At 43.8% G+C, this 23,733-nt stretch overlaps 1 protein-coding gene across 4 annotated transcripts in view; it reads right to left on the bottom strand.

Moving 5' to 3' along the window:
- Positions 1–1,042: 1,042 nt before the first annotated feature.
- Positions 1,043–23,733, bottom strand: part of mura (ring finger protein murashka) — a 62,857-nt gene continuing 40,166 nt past the window's right edge. For 3 of the 4 annotated variants that reach the window (XM_033468924.2, XM_033468925.2, XM_076526413.1), the window contains exons 4-12: positions 20,252–20,876; positions 14,217–14,418; positions 14,019–14,106; positions 13,820–13,905; positions 13,127–13,726; positions 11,726–11,926; positions 11,021–11,307; positions 10,596–10,911; positions 1,043–9,760 (exon numbers count right to left, since the gene is read on the bottom strand). In XM_033468924.2, coding sequence (XP_033324815.1) covers positions 9,686–9,760; positions 10,596–10,911; positions 11,021–11,307; positions 11,726–11,926; positions 13,127–13,726; positions 13,820–13,905; positions 14,019–14,106; positions 14,217–14,418; positions 20,252–20,487 — 2,091 coding nt within the window. In that variant the 5' untranslated portion in view covers positions 20,488–20,876 and the 3' untranslated portion in view covers positions 1,043–9,685. The remainder of the gene's footprint in view (positions 9,761–10,595; positions 10,912–11,020; positions 11,308–11,725; positions 11,927–13,126; positions 13,727–13,819; positions 13,906–14,018; positions 14,107–14,216; positions 14,419–20,251; positions 20,877–23,733) is intronic. The other variant, XM_033468927.2, reaches the window with a different exon arrangement.

Here is a 23,733-nt window from a genome sequence, read left to right as displayed (position 1 = left end):
AGGTCTCCGTCAAACCAGAGTTGAGCACATCCTCGTTCGCACGAATGTTGGAGCGTCGGAGATGAACGAAGCGGAATTGCGCTCTAACATGATTTCGATCGAAAAGACAGTTCGCAGAAACTTCTACAAATATGATTTTCTGCGTTTCAAAACACCGAAAGCTCTCCAGTAGTTTCTCGACTAAATATGTCATCAAGGTTAGCCAAAATTGTTGAAAATTGGAACAAGAAAATTTGTTGACGGAGCGACGTGCTTGAAAATTTATACTTGCAGCAAGCATTCGAGAACGAAATAGCTTCTGAGACGATCCGATATACTTGTCTTCGTGCGTGCAGTATGCTTTCTAGTAAATTCGCTTCGACCAGGGACAATGGAGAATTGGTATTTTGCGATCGTTCTAGGTGTACGAGCACGAGTTTCGTTTTATAGCGATGGAGTCGTGATGAGGCTCGGTCCCAACGCTTCCTCGCTAAAAGCACCAACGGGGAGAACTTATCGAGCACAACACACCGCGACACACACGCGCGGGTATCTGCGCGCGCGCGCGCGCTCGCTAGCGTGTACACATGTTTGTGCGCCGGTGTGCTTGTGTGGCGTCGGCTAAACACACAGAAAAGGAATCGCGCTCAATTGCGTCCCTGCGTGACGCGTGTTCCGTGTATCGACCGGGTTTGGCGCAATTTACAACTAGAGAGAATTTGATCGCGACGTGCTGGTGAATCGTGTCGATACGCTCGAGACACGATGTCGAACTACATCAATTTTTCATCGGACGCTCGCTAAATGCTCGTGTAAAAGCGGTTTTTCTTTGGCTTTAATCGCAATCGTTCTGAAAATACACAATTTCACGTCGGTGCTGGATAAAACAAGTTTCTAATCTGCACGAAATCAAGGGTTTCAGGGTTTTCTCTATATATTGTTCGGGTTATTTCAGATTTAGCAAGGAGATTTCAGAAATTACACGATATCTAGGGGATGACGTCGATGGCAGGGACTAGCGTCGGCTTGTGATCGTAAACTGAAAAGAAAATCATTGCTGGTGTAACGTGAAAAAATCATGTAATTAGAGAATAATAATGATCGATAATATTTCATTAATAATAATCGTAATAATAATAATAATAATAATAATAATCGTGATGATATTAATAGCGGTAAAAATAATAATAATAATAATAATAATATGGATCATGATAATAATCGCAGCGGTTTTGATAGTAGTAGTTAGCTGTACTGACGGTAATTAATAATATAGTTATGTTTAGTATCGTTATCTTCGCGTCTGTACAATTTCTATTCTGCTACCACGGAGGCGATGATACCGATGATTTCAATTTTGTTCACCGACGAAACGATCGGTGATCGTCGTCTCCTCGCACGTACTGTTTTGATAGTTACACTTCTCTGCTCCCGAAATTAGTGATTACAACGCTGGCTGTTCGATAAACTTAATGAACCAATATCGTCGCGCGTTAATAATTAATAATTAATATAATAATAATAATAATAACAACAATAACTAACGAACAAATTAAATATCGTAAATACAACTAAAAAACACATTAGACCGAACGTGGGATAAATACGTTTAACGCAATATCCGAAAACAGTGGTATCAGCGGCAGCAGCGTCGACGACACGCCAATCTTTTAACTAGAAATTAGAAAATCGTCGGTGAAATTCGGTCACCGGGGAGTGCGCAACGTCCTGATTAAACGCCTTAAACCGTCTAACGTTTCACAGCGAAGCGGCCCGAAAGGCGGCTTCTCCGTGAAAACGAGAGGGAGGAAACCGCAAGGACGAGAAATGAATTTCAACGGAAAATAACGACGCTGGATCCTCGATCCTTGAACAGCCGGGACAACTCGATTCCCGGAGCATTTTTAAAGGAAATTAATCGTTTCCACGGCCGAGGATGGGTGGATTCGTTCGCCCGTTCGCCCGTCGAGCTTCACCTTCGATTCTTCGGATCGGGAGAGAGAGAGAGAGAGGGAGGCTCCGCGGGGCGAGCTCGAATCGTTCAAGATAAAAGATACCCTCCTCCTCCAGAACAACGGGTAATTAATTAACTTTACTCGCGACTCCTTTTTCTCGAGTTATCGCGCGCGCGGAATCGTTCTTTCGCCTCTCTCTCCCTCCTCGTGCCTCCCTTTCGCGTTCCAATTTCCGCGTGAATCTTCCCCGATCCTTTCCCAATATGGCCGACCATTTCTCGAAACTTTATCTCCGCCAGTCGGATAACGGTGTACACGCCTCTCGAGATTGGTTCCGACGACAAAACGGGGAAAAGAAAAGGCGGTCGCGAGCGAGCGCGACGAAGAAAGCACCGGCTCGCCGGAGAAAATACTGTTACCGTTTTCTCTTTCGCGCGTAAGCGAGCGAACGTTACGTAAACTAATGGCGTCTCGTGCTTGTACTATGCTCGTAATCGGCGGAGCGATCCAGCTCACGGCGATCTCCGATCCAGAGCCGCCGAGAGCAGTCCGCCCTCGACGGATCCTGGATCGAACAACAACGCGGCGGCGGCGGATCGACTGCGTTTGATTTATTGCTGTGTCCTGCAGACTCGGAAACTTATGGTCGTCGCCGCCATCGACCGGACAGGCCCGGAAAATGGCGTCGACCTCGCTCGAGGAACGACTGGCGGTTTGATTCGCGAGACCCGAAAGATCTGCCCGTTAAACTGTTACGCGTATCAGCTGTTATAGGGGTAATTAACGTCGTCGGGCAACGACCAACGTGGACTACGCTTCTGCCCGAAGGCCAGCATGGCGGCCAATTGGTCCGTGGCGCGTGTACGGACTCGGCAAATTTGCTTCGCCGATTCCGCTCACGATCTCGCCGATCTCGTTTTCTTTTTCTTTTTTTTTCTCAACTCAAACTCTGTTGCCTCTCGATCTCCGATAGGTGAACCGAAATTCTGTTGTCTCGATCTCTCCGACAGGTAAACCGAAATTTGCTGCAGTCTGCGGTGAACGCCAGCGACCGTAACTTTTGTATTTTTTTTTTATCGTTCGGGACTAATGCGAAAATGATCTCCCGGCCGAGAGAATGATCATAAACCATAATAACCAACGAGAATGATAATAAACCGAGTCGATTTCCGGCAAACGAAAATGATTTCTGCAACACAGCGGAGCAACTTCAAAAGTCCGGCTGGTTCTGGCGGCAACAACTTTCAGCGGAAATACGGGCAAGATCGGCGAGGTTTTACGGCGCGCGTCCATGTTGGTGCTTTCACGAGATGAATACTTCAGCGACGACCTTCGATATGCATAAATCAGTTTAACGCGCAGCTGGCCTCCACGGCTTGCCGTGCGACAGCCAAGTTAACGCGCAAGTTCAATATTATAGTTGCAGGGCCAACCACCTTCTAGCCTAAGTGATCGAAAATCAAACGTGTTTTCGCGTCTCTCGGTCGATTGGCTCGTTTGTGTCCGTGTGTCTCCGCATGTTTGCGCATTTGCGCGTGTGTATGCGTGTATGCGTGTGTGTGTATCTCTGTATACGTGACAGTATGCAGTTGTATAATACGTACGAGCGTACGTCAGCCGCGTGTGTACACTGTGTATACAAACGGATACATGTTCGATCGTTCCCTATGTACAAATTATCTGTATATATGTATACCGGCTTATCGGTTACGTCTAAAAGCAACTCGCGCGAACTCATACACATCGGAACAATTTACTTTTGGTACTGTTTCGCGGATCGGTTCCTCGAACGTGCGCGATTTACGTCGACCAGCGATCGCCGACAGAGATCGGCTGAGAAAGAACTGAAACGATCGATTTTTCAATTAGGCGAGTCGTCGTTGTCGTTGTTGTTGTCATCGTTGTCGTTGTGTTGTCATCGTTGTCGTCGTCGTCGTCGTCGTCGGTCTCGGTTTTCGCGTTTGTATGTTCGTTTAATGAATGCGAATCGCGTAACGGAACGATCCAAGAACCGATCGCGGTTTTGTTTTTCTGCTGCGACTGGTACACTAGGCGTCAGGGTGTGCTTAAGGTACACGTCACGGGTTAAATTATGCTACCTTAGTCTAAGCGTATCAAGGGACGGAGCGTTGGACGGATCAAGGTCGCCAGAGCCGAAAGTTCTACATCCCCGATTTCGACGCGTTTTTCCCAGGTCTCTCGCGGCTCGGCTTTTCACGCCCGAGCTCAAGAGGTCTCCGATCGCGGGATGCGTCCCTTTTCCCGTCGATTATCCCTAGATTCATCTAGCAGTGACACGATGCGACACGGAACTATGTAACGATAACACGCCGACAAGTCCCCGGTGTTTTCTAATTACTGTCGCGCGATTAGAATCGCCGGGGACTTCGGGCAGCAAGAGTCGTTGCATCGACCCGGCGAACCATCATGCGCTGTCACAGGTTAACAATTTGGTATCGTACAAGCGTTCGGCAGGCTATCGTACACGGTGTCGAATAATATTCGCGTGCTACTACGGGCGAAAGGGCGGATCGAACATCCGCAGACCTCGATCGACAGCGAACGTCGAAGAGCGGAGAAACGGAAACGAACTGGAAAACGCGTTACCCCGCAATGAACGAATTCGAGAAATATTTTTTCACCGATGTCGTAGCAAATGATTAGAGTCTCGAGACCCGCGCTGGCTACGGGGACGAGAGAAAGATTGGAATTTCATTTGTTCTGAAAAGGGGAAAGTCATGCTGGGTCCCAGACAGCGATACGCGCTAAGCTTGATCTCTTCGGCGTCGGAGCTCCCTCCGATCGAACGCTCGTCCCTTTCGACAAACCTGTGTTCTCTCTTTCTCTCACGCACGCGCACGCAGACTTAAGCTAGTAGAAAATGAGCCTTCTCCTTCATCCTGAATTTCTCGACTTCGTCTCTCTCCTGTTCCTCCTCGACCCGGGTCGAATTGCGACAAAAAGGGCGAGCGTGCGGGACGCGTGGACACGATGGGAAAACTTGTGATATGTGTTCTCTTACGCATCTAGGAAAAACCAACACACTTCTTCTTCTCTGTCTTTCTGCAAATCCCTATCCCCTTACCAAGCACACGTCGCACAAGTATACTATTTTCTCTCTCTTGCTCTTTCGTTCTATCTATCACTCTCTTGCTCTCTCTCTCTCTCTCTTTCTCTCTCTCACTCCCTTTTCTTCCTTTTTTTGATATTATTTTCGATAGTCACACTTGCGGCTGCGTTCGCGATAACGGGAGACAGTGGCTTGTTTGCTTGTTGTCCCAGGTAGCGAACGGAGAACGGGTTCGCCGATAGATTTCCCTGTCAAACGGTTATCGCCGCGAACGCAGCTTGGGACCAGTGCCACGCTAATCAGAAGTACTTTGTTTACGTATATGCGGTTGCACGGACGAGTTTCTCTTGCCAGTAGGACCGCTGTTCACCTGTCAACGCTCTCCGAGATCCTCCAAGTGCGACACGCTATAGGTACCAACGATAACAAATAATCTCATGGAAATACATACTACGCCGCGGAATCGGGAAGAAGTTCATTTAGATTGAAATGAGGATCTGTAAACGAACGCGTCCGAAGGCAGAAGTTTTTGCTCGTCGCTCAAGGCGATCGTCGTTTCTGAGTAAAGTATGTTGTCGGTGAATTCGTGGATATGTCGGGACTGCGAACGCGTTTGCTCGGTAATTTGTGGGAATGATTAGTCAGCGAGATTTAAAACGGCCGAAAATGAAACGAATTTAAAGACGAATATTTTGTCCGGAATTTAAGGACGAATAGTTTATCCTGAATTGAAGGACGAGTATTTTATCCTAAACTTAAGGACGAGTATTTTATCCTGAATTTAAGGACGAGTATTTTATCTTGAATTTTTTTTAATGACGAATATTTTATCCTGAACTTCTAGAAGACAATTTCGATAGATTTCTATTTTATAGAAATATCTGCAATTTTTAGCGACGACTCAGGGAGCTCGTTCTAGGAAGATGTTCTACTTGAAGTATCTGTTCGATGGTAATTTAAGCACCGGTACGAAAAACGAGCAGGCGTGTTCTCGGAAAGACAAAGTAAATTTTAAACCTGATGAAAGTGTCTGAGAAGATTTCTTCGACTTTACTGCTCTTCTTTTTCGAAATTCATTGCACAGTCGTTTGCTGTGTTACGGTAACTTCTTCGGTGAACAGCGCAATTTTTCGAGCCGCGTGTGCCACGTGGCTGTTTTGTTTTTGTGCTCCGATACAGGCGATATTACATCTTCACGCGCGCGACGATCAATTTTGAGACAGCCCGAGCGATTGTGAAACCGTTTGATTACTCGGAAGGGACCAGAAAACTTATTCGAGACTGTTCTTACGTTTTGGAGTCGCTAAGATTTTTTAAGCCATTTTGTAAGCTTTCGAAGTGTAATTATCAGTTTAAGAACACTCCTAACGAAGATTTCTCCGTAATATCGAATAATTGCGAGCCTGCCAAATTTGTGAAGAATATCCTTCATAGATCTGTGTACTGCCGTCCTCAGTTGATATGTCTTATCTGCTAGTTTGCCAGTTTAGAGGACATTTGAAAATATTTGGAACATCGCGCGCCGTTTTCTTTTTAAGCAAAGCTAGAGTATTTGATATTCTTCATAGAGTACCAAATGTAATTTCTTTTGTATGTTTTCATTTATTTAACAATTGTTTTGTTAATTTAAAGCTTCATTTTTTGAATGACTAGAAATATATCCGTAAGGACAATCTAACTAAGGAGGGCAGTGTATGTATTGTAATTACTCGTAGGTGTAGAGTATTGAAAATTTTGACATCGTTGAAAAAACTGATACCTAATACCTAGGAAACTAATAATCCCGAATACGTCGATCCTCTTCGAGCAGCATAGCGGCAGAAATCGTTCGCAACGATGGCGAGTCCAGTTTCGCGTATCTTTTCGACGTTTTCGCTCGAACTCTCCGTTTCCCGGTACTCGGTCGATGCAGTAAAGGCACGCAATAAGAAATGGAAGGATAGATATATCATGAAGGAGATACAAACATGACGGGACGCGTGTCACGCTCATTTCCTTTCCGGATTACGTTCTAACCGTCCGCACTCTGCCATCCGACCGCTTACGGCTTACATTGTACGAGGGGCCACGTGATTCTTCGATCCGAAACAAGAGAAACATTGTCATTAAAACTAGAAACGAGAACCGGCAACGATGCTAGTGCGCGCTAACGAAAAAACAAAAACGACTGTTCGATCTCGCGAAAAAAATTAAGGAAGCTTCGATATCCTGGCAAACAACGATCGATCTTCCGTCGATCTTCTTATATAAAATAATTCTAAAACAACGTCAACATGAAGTTTTTAATTAATCCTCGCCGCGGGCGACGTGAAAACGTCGAAGGCCGCTGCGCGAGAAACACCGGGAACGTAAAATTCTTTCGACAGCACCAACTGTACCAAATCGGCCAAGATTATTTCTAACTAAACGTTTTTCCACCTTCTCCATCTAAACACGTGTAACACTACTTACCCCTTAAACGTTAATCGTTAAATTTAATTAGTGAAAATCCTCGAGTCGCGGTCAAAAACTCGTCTCTGTCCGTCGGTTTTCCTTTCTCGGTCATTCTCACTCTCTTTCTCGCTCTCGTTCTCTCGATTTTTTTGGTTTTCTTAGCGTACGTACGTTTATTGTTTATGAGATGTGTGTATAAAAAAATATGAATCGTTTCATTTCATCTATCAGAGGTAGATACGCAGGAAACAGAAGCAGTATTCTTATCTTTCTTTCGTCTTTTTTTCTTTCTTTCTATCTTTCTTTCTTTCTTTCTTTCATCTCTTCTCCCGTTACTTTTCCTTTTTATTTTTTTTTTGTTCATATCATTATAATTATTCAGTTTTGTATCTTCTTTACGTAGCCGTTTTGTTTTGCGTAGTAAACAACTATTGCCGAAGAGCCATTTTGTTCTTTTCGGTAAATCTATTTATCCTCTCACGCTCTGTCTCTTTCTCTCCCTCTCACTCTCGCTCACAACTCTCTTGTCCACTCTTTCACCGGAAGTTTACGATCTCTAAGGGTATCTCTGTGTGTCCTGTGTGTATGTGTGTGTGCGTGTGTTCGTGTGTTTTAATCGAATTCTTAAGTAACGCCGGCGGAACACCTTGCATCATCTTTAGCCCCCTCCCCTTATTCCTTCTTCTCAAGGTTCGTTCCCGAAAAACGTTCGAAGAAACCGGTGCATACGCGAGAGGAAACGAACGTCATCGTCGGGGAACGAAACGAAACGAAACGAAACGCGACGCGACGCGACGAAACAGGAAACGAAATTGAAACCTAAAGACGTAGAACGGTTACAAGTGTGCGTTCGTTTCGCTTCTCTTCGCTGGATTCCCTTTGCCTCGATCGCGACGGGGCATACAGATCGCAAAACAGGAAACAATACAAAGAAAACGGAATACACGCGACTACATTTGGTTAAGTGCTCCCCCTCAATCCCTCCCTAGCCCCCATCGACAAAAAAAGACTGAAAAAAACGGATACCTTACGGACGATTGTATGTTCACACGTAATTACGTATAGGAGTGTTTTATGCAAGTTAATATGTACAATTCGTAGGACTGAAAGTCAACTATACAATAATAGTAATAATAATAATAATAATAATAATAATATTAATAATAATAATAGTAATAATAATAATATTAACATTAATAATAATAATAATAATAATAATAATAATAATAATAATCCTAATAAAAACCTGGAACGTTAATGGAAAGTGGCAATAGCCTCGCGCGAACACGCGACGAGCCCTAATTAATTCTGTACACTATCCGAGTATACATAACTTGCAACACAAAACGACAAACGAGCGTCCAGTTCCCGTGTACACGAAGAAAGCGCGCTACGAGAAAACGCAAAGCTCGCGGGGAAAGAATAAATGAATAAACGGGAGGAAAAGCTCGGGACGCGCGTTGAATCCGACGAGAAGCTGACGGGCATTCGAATCGGACGTTGTATTCATTTTCGATAAGCGCGGCTTTCGATAGTACGATTTTCAAATTCGCCTCAGATTTTGGGAACGGTCCGACTCGTCGCCGTGTACATTTCGCTCCTCGTCCTCCTCTCCGTCTTCTCGATTTTCTCCCGGTGAAAAACACAATGGAATAAACGCAGCGACGTTGTTCGCCTTACTCGAATCTTTTCATTCTCGTTCGCATGCTGTAATTAAAATCGTGTACCTTCGTCGTAATAGGTCCTTTTCTCGGCGCCGACACATAACGTCTCGTACCCTGAATTTACTTTCTCTTAGTATTTCTTTTCACCTTGCTCCCCTTTCCTTCGCGCTCTTCTCACTCTCTCTCTCTCTCTCTCTACTCTCCCTCTCATTCTCTCTCATTCTCCCTCCTCTTTATCTGTTTCTGTATCTCAGTACGCCTTTGTCACCGAAATTCCTCTCCGGAAGTTGCGGTCCGTCCACGGGCGAGCCGAGGCAGGATGTTGACGATCGCGTGACGACGACCGGATCCCTCTCTGTATCTTTCTCATTCGTACTCTCGTCTCTCTCTCTCTCTCTCTCGCTCGCTCTCTCTTTTACTCGTTCTTCTACGCGTCGGGGCCAGCTCGGCTAAGAGAAAAGGCGCGCAAATGCGTATCAACAGAAATTTGCACAAACCAGCAACGTGACAGCTGGATGCTCTGTGCGAAGTAGCGTCCCTGAGACCTGCGACAGTTGGCGCTAGTGCACTTGAGCAGGCTGGCGTCAGTCGCTACCGGTCCCGCTGTTGCCAAAATACTCGCCGGCGTCCCCGCGGCAGATTGGACAGGTTCGGTTCGACTGAAACAGAGAAGGTCGAGGTACTTAGTCAACTTCAACAGTGACTACTTAAAGGAACAGCTTCTAGGTGTTGCTTTAAGACTTCAGTATTAGAGCAGCTCCTAGGTGCTGTCTTCGTACTTCAGTATCAGGCATTTCTTTTCTAATGCAGGATGTTTGCAAACATCATAAAGCATTTCGAACTGTGGTATTTTCAAAGAGAAACATAGATAGGATAGTGGAACCGGGGGGTTACTGTGGGATGACCAATTGCTGTGCCTTTGGTTTGATTTTAGGCATTACGTAACTTTATATTTATGGAATGAGACATGCCAAATTTTTTTATTGAAAAATAAACAAAATAAAAGAATGATCAAATTCATAAATAAGTGTAAATCTCAGTAACCAGCTTCACTACCCCATGTGCTTTAATTATTAAAAAATAAAAGATCAACTCGCAGAATGATGTCTTTGCAAGTTACAAATGCTGAATGTGTCCACGTTTGGTGACACAGCAGACACGTGTACTATAGTCTAGTCCGACCCATACCCTACATAAGTTCCCTACATAGTGTCCATCCATACTGTGTACATTATGGATCAAACTAGACTAATATATGCATGCTTGCCGTGTGACCAAAGTTGGTTGAACATTTGTGAGACATGTCGAACCAGAACTACCATCTGTGTCTTTTCTTTGAGAAGGATTGTTGCCTCTGTCTTTCCTTCCATTCGTATCTATGTCTTCATTTAAAAATACGGCCCTGCCAAGTGTTGTTCACAGTTTCTAAACAGTCGTAGGACATAGCTCGCAGTAGTATACATTGATAGCAAGGATCAGAGTACAAGAACTTACTCTGAGCCACTTGTCGATGCACTTGGAGTGGAACTCGTGAGAGCAGGGCAGCACGCGTAAGGACTGCAAGGCCTCGAAGTCGCACATGCAGACCACGCAGTTGGTCTGGTCGCCCTGGTGCGTTTCCGCGTTGAATTTGTAAGAGGGCAGCTGCTCGACTTCGGCTCTAGTCATTCCACGCGGTTTCGCCTCCCCTAACCTCTCCGCTAAGGTCAGCAAAGCCTCGTAATTCTCGGTCGCTGAATCCGAGACGGACAGCGAGGACAGCTCCGCCTGGCTGTACGGGGATAATGGTGGCGGGTTTCTTAACATCGCCCTGGAAATTGCGAAATTTTCGTTGATTACTGCGGTGAGCAAGAGCGTTTCGGTTGCGAAGCATCGGCGAGAAAGATGCAAACAGCGTTGCAGCTGGTAAAGGTGCTTACAAGAGGTGCAGTAAGAATCCTGGGATAGGTACGGATCCAGGCGGTACGCCTCTCCATCGTCTCAATCGTCTGAGCGTGATGACACTACGTTCGGCCGGTGGACGGGGTCTCGTCTGAATCATCTCCAATTGACTATTCCTGGTTTCCGACAAGAATATGGGTGGAGGTGTCGTGACTTGAGTGAGAGCCGGCGGTGAGTACGAATGCGGTAATGGTAATGGAGCACCCGCGGCGGCTCCGACTCGTTGCGGGTGATGGGATTCTATTAACTCTAATTCGACTTCCCGCTGTAACGAACAAAGAAGGAATCAGTAAATACATGCCGCCTTGGAAAGTATCGGGTTGACAATAGAAAGTCGATGGTGTGAATCGGAAATCGCTACAGAACTTTATCCCTAAGAGCTCAATACTCAAGTTTATACTATTAAAGACACTGTTATATCGCTATGTAAAAAATTTCGTTTAGGTCCACCGTATCGTGTCGCATTACTGCATAAACCTGTGCGAGCATTTTTCAAGGCAGTCGTCGTTTGCTTTTGACACAAACAGAATAAACTGCTTCCGATTCACCGATGGGGTATACTAATTAGACTGCAGATCTTGATGCAAGCTAAAGGTCTGACATCTCGACGAAGTCAAATCTGGAAGTCGAGTGAAATTGAGATTGCACCAAGACCGTAGTCTAGAAATGATTGAACACTGTACCTGTTGTGAGAGCTGGTGGTGTGTTGTGTAGTGAGCAGTATGGACGGGGGGTGGAGGCGCGTGAGCATGATGGTGGGCTGCGACGGGACCTCCAGCAGGCGTTGGATATACTCTGGATGGTGCGCCCATTATCGTACCGACCAGACTATGAGCTGGATGGTTCGGATGGGGCGTGGAATAGTGGCCCGGGTGATGAGGGACCTAAAAACATTTAAAAGTTCCCATGCATATCAAACGAAACACTGAATCAGCGGGAACTTTCCTTGTTTCGCCACAAGTGTGAATCACCGACTGTTACGAATCAATGTTACTTATGCGAGTGGAGAATAAAATTGTGCGTGTTCTCTGCACGCTGAACCCTTCATCATCTATCTGTCTATCTTTCGCATACCAAACTGTCCTTGTTTATAAGGATCAGAAGACTGAATTTATTTAGAGTCTTCGTCAGTTCTATCGTAATGCATGTTTGAGCTAAAAAAATGTATTCAAACATTTTTTTAAGAAAGAGTTTTTATAACTTCCACAATGTCAAAATAAAAAATGTGACACCGGCATTGGTAGGTTTAGCGTCGATTAAGGCAGCTATTTATTTGGAGCAAGACTGGAAGAGCAGAATCTAATCAAATTGCCCTGCATCACTTCGCTTAATTAGAGAAGAACTAGAATCTACCGTATATCCTTTATATTCCAGCAAGGTTTTGATACTTCCAATCTTAAGTACAAAACTACCCTTCAGTTGTAACTCATTCAAACAGTGGCTACTTTGCATACAAATCTTGAAAACTGATTAAGAACAAAGGGATAGAGATGTTCTCCAGCTGTTCCGGCATCAGTTTCATACAGATCTAAAAATTATTAGGTCACTAGATATGAAATGCATTCTTTACTCTATAATTTTGCTATAAAATCTATACACTTCATAGTTAATGATCAAATAGCCCCAAGTTGTAGACCTTTCTGGAAACAGTGTCAACCCTGACTTTAAAACTTGGGAACAGGCTAACTTGATGAGAAAGAATAAAAGTACAGCTTCGTAGAGATTTAGAAAGTAGTGCCCGTCCACGAGAAGATGGCACAGATGTCGGCAGTGGGGTGTGGGAAGACCTCACTCTCAGGTATAGTCCATGTATAGTAGGTAGATAGGATATCAAGTGATGGAGGATTGATTCCTACAAGTTCCTTTGTGCCATTTTCTCGTGGGCGGGCGGTACCTCCGGCATCAAGTAGAAAACAACCCCTAAATTGTAACATCGCTAGAGTATGTGTCTAAACTAGATAACCGAGTAGACTCTAGATTTCTCCAAGCCGAAAGACAGGTGATCCAGTATCGCATTTAAGAAGTATCGACTCGTAACGGTTCGCGTGAGCAGCTCGTAGCCGGTGCAGACCAGGGATGCTTACCTGACACGAGTGCGCAAACGCGTGTGCCCCGTTCGGCGTGTATATGCCGTGCAGCTGGCAAGGAATTCTGTAACCTGTCGCTTGAGGATGCCAGGGGGGATCCCCGCTCACGGCAACCCCTAAGCCGGTTACACCGACTTGGCCGACGTCGACCACCACAGGTCCGTCCGCCCCTTGCGCAGGATGGTGTCCCGTCCCGGCCGGATGATGGGGATGCGTCTGATGCGCGTTATGCATATTATAGTGGGAGTTATGCAGATTATGGTGAATGTTGAGATGAGAGCCGTGGATCTCATGGAGCGCGTTGTGAATGGACAGAAGGGCTTGGTGACCGGGCCGCAGCGGTTGCGTATGCCCGAAAGTTTCGAATCGTTGATGACGACTCCTCACGGTCGGGCGATGGCGTGGCAATCGTCGCTGAGGCACCGGAGAGAAATCCCATGGCGGCGGAGGAGTTGGCAGGGACGGTAAAGAGGATATGGATGGTAGGGTCGTGTGCAGCGGGGGCGTAGGCGACGGAGGCGTCGTTTCGTGGACCTCTATCTCGGAAACGGCGCCGTTGCGAGATATCCGACGACGTTTTCTGGATGGAGACTCGCTCTGAAAACAACCAACATATGTTTCTCCATCTTCTTTTCCTTTCTTTTTCCTTTTATTTTACGTAGCAAAGCACGCGCCGCGCTGATGATTTACCTTTCTGCCGTCGTCTTGACTAGGCTGTCTGTAATATGGCGGCGACGGCTGGATTTGTACAGGACTCAAAGGTAGCTGATTGGTGGCTGAAAAACACGTACCGTTGGTTAAAGAATCGTAACGAAGAGGCACGCACGGCTAGCCGAGAGAGAAAGATCGATAGAGACCCGATGTTTCGAAACTCGGCGTGTGTATATACCTTGGGAACTCCTACGGTACTCCATATCGACGCCGCTGGCTCCTAGACCCGGGCTCAGGTTCATTAATGGATCACGCATCGGGTTCTCCTGCGAGTGCATACAGTTTTTTTTTTTTTAAATACTCAACTACGGGAATCTGGATCGAGGAGTTTTTCTGTGTTTCTCCATCATCCCTCTATTTACTTCCGGATGCTTACCTGGCCGCAGATATTGATGTGCAGTGGAGGAGAGTTCGCCGGAGGGCCCACGGACTCCGGCGCAAAATGGGCCGGCGGTCCTCTGGACTGAGGACTGTGCTGAGGGGGCGGCTTATAACCAACGCTGGATCCGCCTACGCTACCGTGATACGAGACTTCCTTACCGTTTGGTCCGGAAGACGTACCCACCCCAGGACAATCCCTAAATTCGTGCAGAAACGTTACATTGTTAATCTACGAATCATCATAGTCCCACCAAATCGTCGCGTCGCGGTGAAAGTACTCGATGCTCCACGAAAATCGTTAGCGACCATAATCACCGGTTAGCGTACGCCGCGTCTCTTGCCAATCATCACACTTTCGATTCTTTTTAAATCCTGGAGAATGTAGTCCTTTATTATACTGAACATACTGCGTCTAATTATAGTGTGCATTGGCAATAAAAGGAAATGGACGCAGTGTCGACTTTTACTTGCTGGCTCATAACTAGACCGCGAATCTTTCCGCAAAATGAAAATTGTTTCCATACAGTTTGAATAAATAGAATATAACAGCAAATCCGGAACCGATCAATACATGTTGGTAGACTTTGTGTTGAAAATGTTCGTATATGAAGAAGTGTTATTTTCTGTGAAACTATTAGATCTATAAACAAAACAATTACTTAAAGATATCGGTGAAAAGTACGAACGCCAAAGATATTCTCCATGTGAGAAAGTACCATTTTCGGTAAAATATCTGCAGAAATCACAAAGTCCTTTTCTTCACTGTTACACAGTTTCAATCACAAGTATGCATGAAACGCAAACTGTTAACTTAAACGGTGGATTTTAAAGTAGGTGTCGATATATTGTTTTCGTTCTCTGCTATAATTATTACAGAAAGGAAACAGTTCTTAAGCGACTTTTGTACCTTGCAACACTACGCAGACAATTTCTACTTTGCATAAAGATCCGCAGTCTAGTTATTACATCGCTCGTCTACAGTTTTTCATGTAGAATGAAAACAGTTTGTATTCATTACACGATGCAGGAACTGCGTTGACTTCTACTAGATCTTCTAACGTGTGTCGCAAACGCAAATGAAATCCGCAACATGGATTACATTTCAGAATGACGATTTAAGAGGAAGAACAGCACACACATGATTCAAGGCACAAAGGTTCGAAACCGTGAAACTATTTTTCCTCTTAACGATCGAGTACTTCAACTGCGACGGTGACAGGCGCGCGATTTTAAAAAAGAAACGTGTTTCTTCCGGAACTCGATTTACGTCAATTGTCAATCATTCGGCCGTGTGTCGATCCGTTCAAGAATTACTATGTGCGGTGTACCGGTTCTAACGGGCTCGACGGCGTTGGCCAAAGCGTCCGGGACAAACACGCCTATGTATCCACGCCCTCCGATACGGCACAATTATCATCGCGAGATTCCTGTTCTGTTATCCTTAACTCATTACTAAATCCGAGCGCAGCGCGATTAAACGTTCCCGTTGCTCTAGATACAACGAACGCGTCGCAGTATTATTTCTAGCTGCGCGCAGCTGAACAAATGTAGCGACGTCGTAAACGAGGCACCGTGCTGTTTACACGAATCGTTTGCGATATAATAATCAACAAATCGATGCTGACGACGTTCGATCGACTTGCGTTCGACGTCATTGCACGAGCACGTGGGTTTTGGTACTTTCGAATGGAGTCGAACGTGCTATTCGAGGCTCGAACTCCAAACTGGACCAAATATTTTTAACCCCTCGCATGCTATTCGAGTATCACACCGGTCTACAATGTTCTTTTGTTGTCTAAACGGGTCCCTTGATCGCGCGTCTTCAATCTTATGAATGATTTCTGCGTAGAACGATTCCGTACGATATATCTTTCCATTATCGACAACTATGTACTGGGGAAAAATTTCGAATATCTATCAAAGCGTAAGAATCTTTTTGAAACAATGACTAAAATAAAAAAATTTCGTCTTCCAACTTCTTTTATCTGAACCTGGGGAACGGTAATTTATATACGTAGTGAAAATTTCATTAAAATCGGCTTCGAAACGCTTTTCTAACGCGCCAGTTTCGGCAGACATGTTTCTTTTGGAGCAAAATCAAAGGTTTAGAAGATCTATGGACTTTAGAAACAAAGGAGATCAGTTGGATAAGAATCCGTAACGGTATAGTGCTTGCTGGCAGAGATGATTTGTATCGTTTTTATTAAAAGTCGTAAGTTGCAGTCTTTTTCGCGCAATCAGCGTATACGTAATACTGAATGAAATTCTAATTTCGAGATTTTGTAAACATTCCGAGCATTGTTCCTAATTTGTATACGTTATTTCACAAGAACTTGAATTACAGAAAGGATTACTTAGTCAACTAAAACGTTGCTTATTCTAAAACAGGAGATAACAATGACATTAGACCTTGTTAGCTTATACGTATCGTGGCATTTTAAAAATCTGCACGTACTCGTTGTAAAAAGAAGATAAAAATGCTACCGGTCTTTGCTTAGTTTATACGTTTTGTTGCACCTTAAAAGTCAGCACGTGCCGTAAGTGCATAAAGCTCCGCGGTCTACTTACGATTCTAATAAAGCAACGTGTAATCAAGTTAATGTATCTATGTATCTGTAAGATCGCAGACGAGCAGTTACAAATGAGTGGGTTGGAACCATGGTGGCGTAAGTGATATTTTTCGAGGACTTGAACTTACGTCTTTAAACATGACGTGTCCGTAACGTGTCAAAATGTTCACAAGACACGCGAAACAAATTACAAAGTTGTTACAAATTAACTCGACTCCGACTTATCTTAACAGTGCATATTTCCAGTAAACAACACACATGCTAGTGTGTAACAATAACGCTACCGGTTTCTCACAATGAGGAGAACGCGACTTGCGCCGCTATGATTCTGAACCGCTCAAATATTAAAGAGAACACCGAGCAGCTCGAACATTCGATATCTCCCGCAAATAACGGGCGGCTGCACAACAATAAGAACCACCAGACGTACAAAGAAGACCCGCGTATGCTCGTCCAAAACTGATACTCGTATGTACAGTGGCATGCTAAACAAGATAACCAGTGATTAAATGCATAAACATGGTACGCAACGAAAGATACATGGTACACAGAACAAAAGAAACAAACGTAGTAGCATTCGCCGGCAAGGAGAACGGTGAAAGAAAAAAATCGTGTTTCGCCATTGACGAACGCCGCGATTGCTATTGATCTGAGGTGGTACCTCGAAGGTCGCGTGCTGTACGGTGTGTATCATGCAGCAATGAGTCGGCCCGGCGAACAAATTCGGAATTTCCGTAGCCGTCATTGGAACGCCGGGGAATACAGAACGATTTTTTGCGAACGGGAGTTTGCGCCGCGCCATTCGTGGACACCAGCCAGTCCCTATATTCTATTTACAACGTGGATCCTATGTATTTACGTACAGATACGCTTTCACGAACGGCTCGTACCCGCGAGCGAAGCTGACGTCTGCCTTTTTCCTCATGCAAATGCCGGTGCGCGCGCGCGCGCACGCCAGCGAGCGGACGAGCGAGCGAGCTCGCCTATGTGTCGCATGCGAATTTTGAACGGTCAGCATCGGCGACGGGATTTTGCGCATCTCCGTTGACGAAACGTGTCGAGTGGTTCGCACGAAATTCGAATGGATCCTGCGGAATCGCGTGGCGACGACTGCGTCGCTACGTCGAAACTGAAAACGCGTGCATCCCGAGGAGGGCGCCCCTGCGCCCGTTTATTATCGTTGATTAGAATGGTCGACTCCTCTCTCGGCGATGCCTACGCTGGAAATTAAATACGCGCTTGCCAGGCTGAACGCGTCGCTTGGCAAAACACTTTCGCGGCGCTCTCGCTCCGAAGACTCGGCGTAGGTCCTCGAACGGCGCTCGCCGGGTTCGAATGTTCGAGCTGCTTTGAATTTATTGGTGAAATTACGAACGAAATATTTGAACATTTTGGAGTTTCGTGTTCGCGTACAGTGGGTGAAACATGGCTTTCAAGTGGCGTAACTTTCTTGAAACTCAGGGAATTGTAGCTTTTTTGCGATGTTATTTTGATATTGCTTGGAATGACAAAATAAACGACTCGCGAATTTACAACCTTTTTTTATCTGAACTTATAATGAGAATTTAAGAAATGCGTTTTGCAGATGTCGGTAAGTTGTATGTATGCACATCTGACAAAGAGATCAATAGGTCAAGTACAAAATTGTAAAGGAATTTGAAGAATGTAAGGATACCGTTACATTATTTTCAATTCGTTACAATTATTGAAAGAGGAGGGACCGTCTAATATATTTTTACCACAAAAGATCTAGTTTGAAAAATCAATGTCACCCATACATGTGACCGACGCGTCGCTCAACGTGTTGAAACTCCAAAAACGCCTATCTCGGTTCAGTTGAATGCGAAGTTCGAGCCATTTGAACTTGAAACAGTAGAAACTTCTCAGACTACTCGAATTCGAAAGATATTCAACAATTCACTCGAGGTCGAATTACCGTGGACTACTTTCGCCGATACGGATTCAGAATGAAATAGAATGAGTTAATTAATGGTAAAGAATTTAAACCGACTGTAACGAGAGCTAAGTATTTTAGCAGGAATAATAGATGCAAAGTGTGTTTGTATTCTTATCATGCTGTAAGTTGCAGGAAGAGCAAAATGGCGTTCCCTGCGTCCGGCATACAGAACGCAGATCTCTTTCAAAAACGTTTCTGTATTGTTCTCCGATTGTGATACAGCGTTCCAGAAGGCGCGGGTTGTCTTTTCTAGGCTTGGACTGCGAATTTTTCACGGGCGTAACGAAAGAGAACTGATCGGCACACTTAACTGCCGGTCGACCGTTATAGAAACCGTTTTGAGAATTATGCCAGCATTGTGCGTTACCGAATTACGCAACCGGTATCCCGGTCAGAGAAAAAAAGAAACCGGGCGATAATTATTCGCCTCATTACGTGATAACCAAATCGCGGCACTTCCGATTGCGGGAGCGGAGAATGTGTTATGCGGATGGATCGGGTACCGAGTCGATAGCTGCGCATTTACGAGACGTATAATGTGGATGTTATATATAATTAAGACGCAGTTTACACCGTTTCGAAAAGCTAGAAAAGCTATAGCATTTTTCCCGAAAAGTCCCACCGTTCGCAACGTCATCAAAATTTCTTTTACGCGGATGCCTCTCCTTTGAATCTTACATGTTGATAGGTGAACGTAATAAAAAAATATATAGATCATCAATTTATATGCAAAACTTTTCTTGTCTATACGTTTTTAATCCGGTGGCACGGAAATTGCTAATAGACACGGAACCTGGGACATCTAACCTAGTGTGCTAATCGTCCTACTCGAACAAAAAAAAAAGTCAGGTCGTTTGGCTCCGTTTCGACAAAGTTGCAGAATCGAAGCTCTTTCAACGCGTTCGCTGTCAGGGTCCATACCCAAATATCGATTACAACGGAACAGAATTATTACTAGAAGAAATCATTATCGTCAGATATTTCTGGCGCTGAAATCTCCTCCTTTAAAAACCTGGTCTACGATTTATATCGCTAAACTTTCCATACTAATATCCGTTTTATCTTGTGCCCGGTTTTGATTCAACGCTGTTATTTAAAAAATATGAATAAAATAAACTATATAAGTTTTACGCGATTCCATTCGATCTAGCACGATTTAAAAAGTTATCCGATTTAAATTTTAAGGACAATTATTTGCATTAACCGTCATTTTCTAAATACATTTAGAGCAGTTCCATTTTTTTGTACGTATATATACGATGTCCTTTTTTAGACGACGTTTTTTTGTACGGTTTTTTTCTGAAACGAACATATCTACTATATACAAACAGAATCGGTTGTACATTTCTTTCCTTCCCCTTAAACCGTTGTTCTCTATCGTAACTGAACAGATGTCTCCCTATATCGGTTTCTTGCCCGAACAATAAATAAATAAATAAATAAATAAATAATGGACCGATGGTATCGATCGCGATAATAAGTGCAAGATCGTTATATGTATACCCGTTGTGGAAGCGTGGCGGTGGACACTGTCGATACGGGTATTCCTTGTTGCCGGTGTATTGCTGAGGTATCTGGGCATGCTGAGGGTGCTGATTATGGGGGTGCCATCCACCGCGGGCATGTGGCGGCGCCGGTGGTCGCGGGTGAGGCCCAGCCTGGGTGCCACCGGTTATTACGGCCCTGTAACGTCCCTGCATGCCCAAGCCGCGATGCTGATGACTCCCAGGGCCGTTCATTCCCTTCCCCTCGTTCGGTCTCTCTTTTTCGAGCCTATTCTACACCCTTCCACCTCCTATGTCTCTCTTTTTACCTTTTCTCTCTTTCTCTCGCCACCTGCGTATGTATGTATATGTACCTATATACAGTATATAGATAATTCTAGCCGCCTCCTCTCTCCTTCCCACCCTTCCTCACTCTCTCTCACTCTTGTTTTCTCTCTTTCTTTTCCCCACTCTCTCTTTCTCCCTTTTCGTCGTGTTATCGTTGTCGAATAGCAGAGACACGGGGCGAGGTTGAGCCCACCGTGCAATTTCGCTCGGCTTGTATTTTCTCTCGGCGAAAGCCCTCCTCTGGGTTCGTGTTTACGTGCACGCCCCGCAAGAACAGTCCTCCGAGATATCGAAACCTGGCGAGATCATGCGAACCACATTACACACGTGATATCTCGTCGTCGGGTCCGCGAGGCTAGGAGAACTAGCGAGATTTCTACTTCGGGAGCCCTTTTTTTCGAATTTTTGGGCCCTAGACTTTAGATTCTATTAGACCTCAGACTCAGATCTCTATCAGAGATCTCAGTCTCTATCAGACTCTAGTCTCTATTTAGCCTCTAGAATCTACTAAAATCTACTAAATTCTACTAGACTTTAAAACTCTATTAGATTCTAAACTCTACTAGACTTTAGATTCTGTTAAATTCTAGTCTCCAAATTCTAGAGTCTAGAGGACATTCGAGCTGGCCACTCTATTGACCGGAAGCTAAGGCACCGACGCGACATCAAGCTCGAAGACATGGTACATGGCTAATGTTATATGAACTAAAAACGTGATTAAGCGTCCAGAAGCCCAGAATGGGGGATGGAGGATTCAGTATTGTGCATAGTAATACGAAAACGGTACCTCCATTTTGAACTTTCTTTTCAACATGAACATATGAAATAGAGGAGTTTAAATTCAAAGCTTAATGTGTAATGAATAATATTAGGCTTATGTATGAATGAATGTATGTATATATTTATGTACGTATGTACGACGTATGCTCGTATGCATGTCAAGGTTATGGCACGTATGTACGTATGTGCGGCGAATGCACGCATGTGCGGTGTATGCACGTATGTACGTATGAACGACGTATTAGGATCCATTTATACTAACGTCAACGCGCCAACAAAAGTATTCGTCCACCTTTTAAAACGCAATAACTTTTTTGAAACTGGACCGAATGACTTGAATTTTTTTTTAATGATAGAGGGACAATGACTAAAATGCTCTTTCTTTCATTTTGCTATTACTTGGAATTACAAAAAGAAATAAAAAAAACTTTCGTCTTTAACTCTTTTATCTAAGCCTATAACGAAACTTTAAAAAATTTATTTCGTAGGTCTCGGTAACTTATATGCATGCTAAAAATTTTATCAAAATCGATTGACGTTGTTATGACTTACGACAAATTAAAGATGGCAAAAATCGCAGATTTGTCACCATTTTAACTGTAGTTCAGAACTACAGTTCAACGTTTGCACGTCCGTCTCATGGCGAGGCCACGTCTGTGAACCATAGTATTCTGTTAGTACTGTAAGTTTTATGTGCGTAAGGTGCCCAAAAACATGACGATTAGTGTCCTGTTTATATACAGATGAAGTGGGTGATGACCTTTGAGATTTCGAAAAGACATGACATTGTCGGCGCGTTCACATTAGTATAAATGGACGCTTATGCACGTATGTACGTATGTGCAGCGAATGCACGTATGTACGATATGTGCACGACGTATGTACGACGTATGTACGACATGTGCACGACGTATGTAAAACGTATGTACGTATGTATGCTTATATGTATGTATGTATGTATGTATATGTGTATATTATGTACATATACATGTTTTTATTCCATATTTTAACAGATTGATGACCGGTCACGAGGTAACTCGTGTTCTCATGCCCAGACGTTGTAAACTTGTCGGTCAACGACGTGTTAAGTCAAAATGATATTCATATTGCGACTAGCTGCGAAAGAAATGATTATAAAGTAAATATTAATCTACTTCAAGCAATGCCAGGTACTTATGTTAAAAGTTTAGGTTATTCCCCCAACGACGACATACGAAGCTTCACCTTTCTCATAACCTATTTGTGCATATCGAATTGCAATTACGATACATGACCGGTATAACGCGTTATACATCTAAGAAAGACCGTTCCAAAGGTGAAGGCACAATATCTCATACCATGCACAATAGAGCGAAGTACAAATCGTTTAAGGAAGAAAAAACGAACTGGCGGCAATTGTTTGATCGAGCTAATTTGCGTGCGTGCCCGTCGAATCTCGTGTTTTTCCACGATTAATCCGTATGCGATTAAAAATGGTCTCCGCGGAGGGAATTGTTAACAGCCCAGAAGTAAACATTCAACATGCGAGTCACGGTTGGTGACCAATTCGGATGCGCGTTTTCTTGCCGCATCCTGGATAAAAAGCTCTCTCCTAGCCTCGGGTCCGACAACATGTACGAACGCTTCGGAACATTCGAGTATTTTTGCAGTTGCCACATTCGAAATAAAACGTTTCAACTAAACTGTAGTGGAATCATTTTTAGGCTCTCGTGAGATGCACAATTTCTACGATTTTATGCTAGTTGCGTGTTTATTTTTTCTTTTGCGTATTTTAAAATTTAGTTCTTTGAGAACAATGCTGATCTATTTTTTGAACTCGATACTCAATACTCACAGTCGACGTTTATTGAATAATATGAAATTCTAGAAAATTCTTTGTTACTGCAGATCCTAATAAAGATAATAAAAGATGTCCAGCTACTACATTTGTGCATAATTTCAGATAAACTATTATCTTCGTTAATGAATTTGATAAAGTATATGTATATTTCGAAAATATCAAATAAAGTTAAAATTATTTAGTCTACAGTCTATGACTAGCTTTGTATTTTAGCTATACTTATATTATCTACATTGCATACTAATAGGTTTTTGCCCGTGTAATGAATAATCAAATAAATAAATAAATATACTTTAAAGGCTAGTTCTTTGAGAATATTCCTTACCTAACTTCTTTTATACATTTTTGAACCCAATGTTTTTCTAAATCGACATTGACCTTCTCATTGGAATATTATAAATAAATACTTTATACTATAGCTGGTAGAAAATGTAAATTTAGATGCCACACAACTGTTAATAGATCATCCATCTATTTTCTATTTCTGCCGGATGGTAAACACGGTTGATGGACATGGCGGCAAAACGATAAAA

The sequence above is a fragment of the Megalopta genalis genome, chromosome 15 (genome assembly GCF_051020955.1).
Source record: "Megalopta genalis isolate 19385.01 chromosome 15, iyMegGena1_principal, whole genome shotgun sequence".
NCBI classification, from domain to species: Eukaryota; Metazoa; Arthropoda; class Insecta; order Hymenoptera; family Halictidae; genus Megalopta; species Megalopta genalis.
Note: the sequence above shows the minus strand (reverse complement) of the source record. Positions and strands in the feature narration are given on the sequence as shown.